General features: G+C 45.0%; 1 protein-coding gene across 1 annotated transcript in view; it reads right to left on the bottom strand.

The window, feature by feature from the left end:
- Positions 1-231: 231 nt before the first annotated feature.
- EBF4 (EBF family member 4) overlaps positions 232-10,361 on the bottom strand; it is a 266,432-nt gene continuing 256,302 nt past the window's right edge. The window contains exons 14-16 of the mRNA XM_069745037.1: positions 2,570-2,755; positions 2,164-2,367; positions 232-1,979 (exon numbers count right to left, since the gene is read on the bottom strand). Of these exons, the coding sequence (XP_069601138.1) occupies positions 1,948-1,979; positions 2,164-2,367; positions 2,570-2,755 (422 nt within the window). The 3' untranslated portion in view covers positions 232-1,947. The remainder of the gene's footprint in view (positions 1,980-2,163; positions 2,368-2,569; positions 2,756-10,361) is intronic.

The raw sequence follows: 10,361 nt of genomic DNA, 5'->3' as shown, positions 1-10,361 counted from the left end.
ACGTGTTAACATATTATGCTGTATCCGCACACTCCTTCAACCCAACATCAATACTTCATCATTGACCTCACGGTGGACCTTTCTACCTGATGGTGTCATCACAGGTATCACCCGGAGCGTTTTCCCTCTCGCTCTGCCCTATGGGATCTTGCGCCTCTGCTCCTCCATCAAACATATATTACAAATAATAGAGACGCTATTAAACATTATAAGACCAATTTGTAATAAGACTATGATGAATGGGTTTATTACGTTACCAATATTGTTCTATTTTACAGTCCACATTCCACGTCTGGATCTCATTTGTTGTGTTAAAACAGTAACTGAGAAAAAAAACAGCAAATCTTCCCCAGAAAGTATTGAAAATATGAAACATTTTACTGTAACATTGGGTAGAAATGAGCAAGTTTACTGTCCAGATTTCGGGACAAACTGGGAGACATTGACTTTGTTTTGCCAGCTTCCATCATGTGACCACCTCCTGATGGCTCCTGCCCGTGAAGTCGTATCTTCTCACAAAGTTATGGACGATGGATTCTAGACCCATTTAAACTCTATCCAAAAGTGCTATTGTGGCACAGAGATCTCAAAGGGACTTGCCAAGAGCAGATCTTTGGTCACATGCCGTAATATCTGCTCATCATTGAGATCCAGAGAAGCCGGACCCATGGGAATCATCTGATTGTTTGGGATCCAATCGGAGAAGGGATCTGAAATCTGAATTCAACTGAAACTAAAATAAATTAATAAAATAGAAAAGATGAAATAGCTGAACTTGTTCTACCCGTCAGAGCTGGACCCATCTTTGTCCAACAGGGTTATTAACAGCGGCCAAAGAAAAAAAAATTATATAACATATGTGCATTGTTTCCAGTACATGAGAGTCCGCTCCTCAGATTACAAGGAAAGCGGAGAAAGAAAAGTGCATAACATCGGCCAGGTGGCAAGGAGTTATCTAAAACACCTTATGGGCTATCTAGAACATACAGGGGTTTGTAGGACTTCATGGTCTATCTCGGGCTCATGAATAAATAGTGGGGTATAAATAATGAAGAGTCTATCACCTTCCTCTGGTTCTAAGATCACCACTTTATGGCTCTAACCTAAATCTTGTACCTAAGGCCACTGAGTCAGAATCATCACAACTCATGTTCTGGACATTGAACCTCAATGCCATCAGGTGAAGGACACAACATATGATGAACGGTCAGTCTTCTCTGTACTTCCACTCGGACATGGTGGACATCGCTCTATCAGACAGGATTACATAAGAGATGGGAAAAGTATTCACATAATTTAAAAAAAGCAACTTGGAGAATGTCTGTCATGTCCACAATGTATAGAAAGTGCAGTATAAAACATTGCTCCTCCACCCTTCACCATGGAGGTCAACACCATATCAATCGCACATTAAAAAGGTTTGTTAGATGGGACGAGGAGGTGAAAAGATCATTCCTATGCTAAGAGGTTTTGAAGAGGAGATGTGTCATCCAGCAATCAACACCATCTTGATATTCCGCACATTTAATCAGGATCTCCAGCTGAACTCAATGTCACCACATTTCGAAGGGTAAACTTGGCAGTGCATTTGGGAAAAGTAGTCCTTAAGAGATGAGTTCAGGCTAACTTTAGTAGCAAATGGTCCATCACCAGCTACGTAGGAAGAAATTGTTTGGTCCAATATGTAGAATAGTCCTCTATCAAAAGAAGAGCTGGGAAGGCACCTCGTGTCATCTTCCGTGTAATGTTCACCCTTCACATGAAAAAGGGGTTGATGGAGGAACGTAATCTCTCTTGGATTCTTCATGGTAACATAGTAAACTTCTTTGATCACCATCAAGGTTTCACTGTAAATCCAATGACCAAATACAAAGATCCACGTCCATGGTCTCCTGAACTTACGGAGAATCCTGGATATAATCAGTCAATGATCACAAGGGAAGCATTCTACATTGGTGGCACAATGAGGCCGGTCATGGCTGGAAGGAAACAAAGACAAGGGAATTGAGATTTACAGTAATGGAATCTCATAACTCCTACATGTCACATCAGCAAGTCAAAGTTCCAGAAGAAATATCATGTCCGCAGCATAATGCCACATTCACTGTCCCACTCTCCAATACATGGCTCCAGTAACGAAACCCAGCAGTTGAAGCCACTTACCTTGAAGACTGTTTGCACTGGTGCTGGTACAGGTAGGTGGAGGGGAGTTCTGAGGTCTCACCACGGGTGCAAAAGCGCTCTTCTGCTTGACAGCGGAAATCATATTGACGGGAGAGAAAGAGAAGACTCCGGCAGAAGTGGCTGAGTTTGCACTGGATGGAAGCGTTATGGATGAGGCTCCCAAAGGGGGACTTGCAGGCATAACTGAGGGAAAACAGGGAAAACGTAGTGAAAAAAGGGCAGCCATAATGTTTCATGTCCTTGTGGAATCCTTGCCCAGTGGTCTACATTTGGGTCTACCAACATGAATAATTAGGTTATATAAACGTACATAAATGGCAAAGTGGTTGGTCACCATCCGTGACCCGTGATAATCAGATAGCTCTTGAAAGGAGTCTGCACTCACTTGCATATGGAGAATTGGCAGTGGAGCCATTAAGAAAGTTTGGAGAGGCCGGCACTCCCAGACTGGTCATCCCACTTCCTGTATAGCCGTTCATGGTTGACGTGATGGTGTTATAATTGGACTGCTGAGGGGTTGAACTGGGTACGTAGCCTCGTGGAGAGACACTACTTGTGCTCCTAGCGTAACCTGAAAGAAAAGGAATATAAATTAACCTAGGGGAAGAAAAATCAAAACTGGACAGAACTAGCAAAGACCCAAAGCTCCACGCAGACATTCTGCAGAAATGAAATTGCATCACCAAGGAGGAAAACTTGTGGAATTCTGGAAATCACAGAATGGAGAGGCTACTGATACTCGAATAATGAAAAAATGGAAACAACATGATCAGAAACTCTGGATTTCTTCAGTCCGGAGCTTGACCCTTGTGCAGAAATTAAAGCCCATCCAGCATTGGCCTCCAGAGCCTCATGCAGAAATCCCGAGACCTCCGACCTCAGCTGTTACCACTGAAGTTATTAATGGTCGTCTGAGCAAGGTTAGGCTGCTGATTGTCACCATTTATCCATAGTCCCAGGTGATATTTTTCCACATGACACCCCCAGCCTGCATGTTCCTCGCACTACTGTGAGCCGCCTGTGTGGCTTAAACCTGCTCCTGTGGCTGCAGCATCTCCAGACTTGTCTCCACTGAGCACATCGGGGACGTCATTGGTAGGTGATCACACAGAAGCTGCTGGTAACATCTCCGGACTTGTCTCCCATCGAGCACGTCAAGAACATTATTGCTCGGTGACTACACCGGAGTTGCCAACAGTCGATCCTGATGTACATTCTGTGGCAGAACCATTCTCAAACGACCATTAATAGCCTCAGTGATAGCAGCCGAGGCGGGAAGTGCCGAGATTTCTGTGTGTGGCTCATACGCCATACTCAAAAATTCAAGAAATTTTGAAAATGTTTCCATTTTTCCATCATTTTCTGATCAGTAACATCTCCATTCTGTTAGTTCCGCAATTCCACCACTTTTCCTTCTTGGTACTGTGTGGAGACACAAGGGTCAGTGGGTGCTCTCGTCTGTTGATGTGAGACCGCATGGACCAGGGCAGAATACTACTCAGACAACACAGCGTGAGGGTAAAACAGTGTGGCAATACTTTCCTGAACGACCAACAGACAATAACATATTGAACAGTCCCAGCAAATACCCAAGATGTGAGACCAAAGAGAAGAAAGTAGCGTGTAAAGGTAAGGATCACCACAAACAATATAACAATATTAATTTTATTAAGACAAGCCACAAACAAGTTAAAAACAATTAAAAAACCCACAAGGTTAACAAATGAACAACAGTGTGGAGGGACTTGTAAGTGCCCCACACACACAAAGAGACCTTCCTCCACCACGGGAGTGTGTCATGATAAAACACACTAGGCTACTCAGGATGGTAACCAGAGCTAATGAGGCTCACCAGGATAAATCCTGCAAATCAACAGATAGCAGCAAATGTGATGACAAAATCTAATCGTGGTACCAAAGACAAAAATAACTCAACAGGATAAGGTCTGCAGACTCACAAAATATAGTAAAATAATAATAATGATTAAGTAAATTAAGAGCAATCAGTAATCCTGAGAGATGGACAAAAAAGATAAATGACCCTCTGAAAAATAAACAGGGGGTTTGTGGCTTGTCTAACTTTAATTGTCTTAATAAAATTAATATTGTTATTTGTTATATTGTTTGTGGTAATCCTTACCTTTACACACCACTTTCTTCTCTTTGGTCTCACATATATTTTTTTAACGTGTGGTTGGTGATCCCATAGTAGTGCCCTCAGGTTTTTTGTCTCTAGCAAATACCCAAGATGGTGCACATTTCAGAGTCTCACCCTGCTGCTGAGTCGCTGGGAGTAGAGCAGCTCAGGTTTCGGGGCTTCAAGGACAAGGTGACCCTGGTGAGGGTAGTCAAGTTTTTGGCAGGCACCCACAGAGAGGATGTAACGACAAGCATAGAAAGCTGACAGCCATTGAGGCACATGGGCCAGGTGATCAGAGGGTCACAACCTATCTTCTCCAAACATCTCCATGGGGGCAGGTGGGTCCCAATCCTAGCTTTCCCGAATGAATCCATAGGTTTAGTGTTGTGAATTCTGTGGCAGAGTTCACTCCTGTGGCCACAAGTGGTACTGCAGCTGATTCTCTCTGGGATCTTCCGTTTGTGGAGGAAAGTGGTACTGCAGCTTCTGAGTTTCCTCCCTCAGGTGATCTGGTGAGCTCGTTAGCTTTTTCTCTACTTAACTCCACCTGATGCTTTGATCTATGCTTCCTGTCAATGTTTCAGTGTGGGACTGGTTTTTTCCCTGGATCATTCCTGTGGCCTGCTGCTCTGCAAAGCTAAGTTTTGCTTATGTTATTTTGTTGCTATTTTTCTGTCCAGCTTGCTTAATTGGTTTTTCTCGCTTGCTGGAAGCTCTGAGACGCAGAGGGAGGACCTCCGTACCGTTAGTCGGTGCGGAGGGTCTTTTTGTCCCCTCTGCGTGGTTATTTATAGGTTTTTTTGCAGACCGCAAAGTTATCTTTCCTATCCTCGTTCTATTCAGCTAGTCGGGCCTCACTTTGCTAAATCTGTTTCATCTCTATGTTTGTGTTTTCATCTTACTCACAGTCATTTATATGTGGGGGGCTGCCTTTTCCTTTGGGGAATTTCTCTGAGGCAAGGTAGGCTTATTTTTCTGTCTTCAGGAATAGCTAGTTTCTCAGGCTGTGACGAGGCGCCTAGGTTCTGGTCAGGAGCGCTCCACGGCTACCTTTAGTGTGGTTCGATAGGATCAGGAATTGCGGTCTGCAGAGTTCCCACGTCTCAGAGCTTGTTCTATTATTTTGGGTGTTTGTCAGATCACTGTATGTGTTCTGACCGCTATGTCCATTGTGATTCTGAATTGCCATTCATGACAGTACAGGAAGCCAAAGTGCTAATGATTCTCAATAGAGGGAAAAAGGAAGTTCTGAGACCATTTTTTTTTTCTTTGCACTGTGTTTTGTCTGTTTTTTCCCCTAGACATTTGGGTGGTTCAGGACACAGGTGTGGACATGGACATTCAGGGTCTGTGCTCTTCAATGGATAATCTCGTTATAAATGTGCAAAAGATTCAAGATTTGGTGGTTCAGAAGCCTATGTTAGAACCAAAAATTCCTATTCCTGATTTGTATTATGGTGATAGAGTCAAGTTTGTGAATTTCAAAAATAACTGCAAACTGTTTTTTGCCTTGAAACCTCATTCCTCTGGTGACCCAGCTCAACAAGGGAGAATTATTATTTCTTTTTTGCGTGGCGACCCTCAGGATTGGGCATTTTCTCTTGCGCCAGGAGATCCTGCATTAAGTAATATTGATGCGTTTTTCCTGGCGCTCGGATTGCTGTACGATGAGCCTAATTCAGTGGATCAGGCAGAGAAAAATTTGCTGGCTTTGTGTCAGGGTCAGGATGAGATAGAGGTATACTGTCAGAAATTTAGAAAGTGGTCTGTACTCACTCAATGGAATGAAGCTGCGCTCGCAGCGATTTTCAGAAAGGGTCTCTCTGAAGCCCTGAAAGATGTCATGGTGGGATTTCCTATGCCTGATGGTCTGAATGAATCTATGTCTTTGGCCATTCAGATCGGTCGATGCTTGCGTGAGCGTAAATCTGTGCACCATTTGGCGGTATTACCTGAGCTTAAACCTGAGCCTATGCAGTGCGATAGGACTTTGTCCAGAGTTGAACGGCATGAACACAGACGTCTGAATGGTCTGTGTTTCTACTGTGGTGATTCCACTCATGCCATCTCTGATTGTCCTAGGCGCTCTAGGCGATTCGCTAGGTCTGCCATCATTGGTACTGTACAGTCGAAATTTCTTCTGTCCGTTACCTTGATCTGCTCTTTGTCATCGTATTCTGTCATGGCATTTGTGGATTCAGGCACTGCCCTGAATTTGATGGACTTGGAGAATGCTAAGCGTTGTGGGTTTTTCTTGGAGCCCTTGCAGTGTCCTATTCCATTGAGAGGAATTGATGCTACACCGTTGGCCAAGAATAAGCCTCAGTACTGGACCCAGCTGACCATGTGCATGGCTCCTGCACATCAGGAGGATATTCGCTTTCTGGTGTTGCATAATCTGCATGATGTGGTCGTTTTGGGGTTGCCATGGCTACAAGTCCATAATCCAGTATTAGATTGGAAATCCATGTCGGTTTCCAGCTGGGGTTGTCAGGGGGTACATGGTGATGTTCCATTTTTGTCAATTTCGTCATCCATCCCTTCTGAGGTCCCAGAGTTCTTGTCTGATTACCGGGATGTATTTGATGAGCCCAAGTCCGATACCCTACCTCCACATAGGGATTGTGATTGTGCTATCAATTTGATTCCTGGTAGTAAATTCCTAAAAGGCCGATTGTTTAATTTGTCCGTGCCTGAGCACGCTGCTATGCGCAGTTATGTGAAGGAATCCCTGGAGAAGGGGCATATTCGCCCGTCATCGTCGCCATTAGGAGCAGGGTTCTTTTTTGTAGCCAAGAAGGATGGTTCACTGAGACCTTGTATAGATTACCGCCTTCTAAATAAGATCACTGTTAAATTTCAGTACCCCTTGCCATTGTTATCTGATCTGTTTGCTCGGATTAGGGGGGCTAGTTGGTTCACAAAGATAGATCTTCGTGGTGCGTATAATCTGGTGCGAATTAAGCAGGGCGATGAATGGAAAACTGCATTTAATACGCCCGAGGGTCATTTTGAGTATCTCGTGATGCCGTTCGGACTTGCCAATGCTCCATCAGTGTTTCAGTCCTTTATGCATGACATCTTCCGAGAGTACCTGGATAAATTCCTGATTGTGAACTTGGATGACATTTTGATCTTCTCGGATGATTGGGAGTCTCATGTGAAGCAGGTCAGAACGGTTTTTCAGGTCCTGCGTGCAAATTCTTTGTTTGTGAAGGGATCAAAGTGTATCTTTGGTGTGCAGAAGGTTTCATTTTTGGGGTTCATCTTTTCCCCTTCTACTATCGAGATGGATCCTGTTAAGGTCCAAGCCATCCATGATTGGACTCAGCCGACATCTCTGAAAAGTCTGCAAAAGTTCCTGGGCTTTGCTAATTTTTATCGTCGCTTCATCTGCAATTTTTCTAGTATTGCTAAACCATTGACCGATTTGACCAAGAAGGGTGCTGATGTGGTCAATTGGTCTTCTGCTGCTGTGGAGGCTTTTCAAGAGTTGAAGCGTCGTTTTTCTTCTGCCCCTGTGTTGTGTCAACCAGATGTTTCTCTTCCGTTCCAGGTCGAGGTTGATGCTTCTGAGATTGGAGCAGGGGCTGTTTTGTCACAGAGAAGTTCTGATTGCTCGGTGATGAAACCATGTGCTTTCTTTTCCAGGAAGTTTTCGCCTGCTGAGCGAAATTATGATGTGGGCAACCGAGAGTTGCTGGCCATGAAGTGGGCATTCGAGGAGTGGCGTCATTGGCTTGAAGGAGCTAAGCATCGCGTGGTGGTATTGACTGATCATAAGAACTTGACTTATCTCGAGTCTGCCAAGCGCTTGAATCCTAGACAAGCTCGTTGGTCATTGTTTTTTGCCCGTTTTGACTTTGTGATTTCGTACCTTCCGTGCACTAAAAATGTGAAGGCGGATGCTCTGTCTAGGAGTTTTGTACCCGACTCTCCGGGTTTATCTGAGCCGGCGGGTATCCTCAAGGAAGGAGTAATTGTGTCTGCCATCTCCCCTGATTTGCGGCGGGTGCTGCAAAAATTTCAGGCTAATAAACCTGATCGTTGCCCAGCGGAGAGACTGTTTGTCCCTGATAGGTGGACAAATAGAGTTATCTCTGAACTTCATTGTTCGGTGTTGGCTGGTCATCCTGGAATCTTTGGTACCAGAGAGTTAGTGGCTAGATCCTTTTGGTGGCCCTCTCTGTCGCGGGATGTGCGTACTTTTGTGCAGTCCTGTGGGATTTGTGCTCGGGCTAAGCCCTGCTGTTCTCGTGCCAGTGGGTTGCTTTTGCCCTTGCCGGTCCCGAAGAGGCCTTGGACACATATCTCTATGGATTTTATTTCTGACCTTCCCGTTTCTCAAAAGATGTCAGTCATTTGGGTGGTCTGTGATCGCTTTTCTAAGATGGTCCATCTGGTACCCTTGTCTAAATTGCCTTCCTCCTCTGATTTGGTGCCTTTGTTCTTCCAGCATGTGGTTCGTTTGCATGGCATTCCAGAGAATATTGTTTCTGACAGAGGTTCCCAGTTTGTCTCGAGGTTTTGGCGAGCCTTTTGTGGTAGGATGGGCATTGACTTGTCTTTTTCCTCGGCTTTCCATCCTCAGACTAATGGCCAGACCGAACGAACCAATCAGACCTTGGAAACATATCTGAGGTGCTTTGTTTCTGCTGATCAGGATGACTGGGTGTCCTTTTTGCCTTTGGCTGAGTTCGCCCTTAATAATCGGGCCAGCTCGGCTACGTTGGTTTCGCCGTTTTTCTGCAATTCTGGGTTCCATCCTCGTTTCTCTTCAGGACAGGTTGAGTCTTCGGACTGTCCTGGTGTAGATACAGTGGTGGACAGGTTGCAGCAGATTTGGACTCAGGTAGTGGACAATTTGACCTTGTCCCAGGAGAAGGCTCAACTTTTCGCTAACCGCAGACGCCGTGTGGGTCCCTGACTTCGTGTTGGGGATCTGGTTTGGTTATCTTCTCGTCATATTCCTATGAAGGTTTCCTCTCCTAAGTTTAAACCTCGTTTTATTGGTCCGTATAGGATTTCTGAGGTTCTTAATCCTGTGTCTTTTCGTCTGACCCTTCCAGATTCTTTTTCCATACATAACGTATTTCATAGGTCATTGTTGCGGAGATACGTGGCACCTATGGTTCCATCTGTTGAGCCTCCTGCCCCGGTTTTGGTGGAGGGGGAGTTGGAGTATATTGTGGAGAAGATTTTGGATTCTCGTGTTTCAAGACGGAAACTCCAGTATCTGGTTAAATGGAAGGGTTATGCTCAGGAAGATAATTCCTGGGTTTTTGCCTCTGATGTCCATGCTCCCGATCTTGTTCGTGCCTTTCATGTGGCTCATCCTGGTCGGCCTGGGGGCTCTGGTGAGGGTTCGGTGACCCCTCCTCAAGGGGGGGGTACTGTTGTGAATTCTGTGGCAGAGTTCACTCCTGTGGCCACAAGTGGTACTGCAGCTGATTCTCTCTGCGATCTTCCGTTTGTGGAGGAGAGTGGTACTGCAGCTGATTCTCTCTGGGATCTTCCGTTTGTGGAGGAAAGTGGTACTGCAGCTTCTGAGTTTCCTCCCTCAGGTGATCTGGTGAGCTCGTTAGCTTCTTCTCTACTTAACTCCACCTGATGCTTTGATCTATGCTTCCTGTCAATGTTTCAGTGTGGGACTGGTTTTTTCCCTGGATCATTCCTGTGGCCTGCTGCTCTGCAAAGCTAAGTTTTGCTTATGTTATTTTGTTGCTATTTTTCTGTCCAGCTTGCTTAATTGGTTTTTCTCGCTTGCTGGAAGCTCTGAGACGCAGAGGGACGACCTCCGTACCGTTAGTCGGTGCGGAGGGTCTTTTTGTCCCCTCTGCGTGGTTATTTATAGGTTTTTGTGCAGACCGCAAAGTTATCTTTCCTATCCTCATTCTATTCAGCTAGTCGGGCCTCACTTTGCTAAATCTGTTTCATCTCTATGTTTGTGTTTTCATCTTACTCACAGTCATTATATGTGGGGGGCTGCCTTTTCCTTTGGGGAATTTCTCTGAGGCAAGGTAGGCTTATTTTTCTG

The sequence above is a fragment of the Ranitomeya imitator genome, chromosome 1 (assembly GCF_032444005.1).
Source record: "Ranitomeya imitator isolate aRanImi1 chromosome 1, aRanImi1.pri, whole genome shotgun sequence".
Taxonomy (NCBI): Eukaryota; Metazoa; Chordata; class Amphibia; order Anura; family Dendrobatidae; genus Ranitomeya; species Ranitomeya imitator.
The sequence above is the reverse complement of the archived record's forward strand: the minus strand, read 5'-3'. Positions and strand labels throughout refer to the sequence as shown.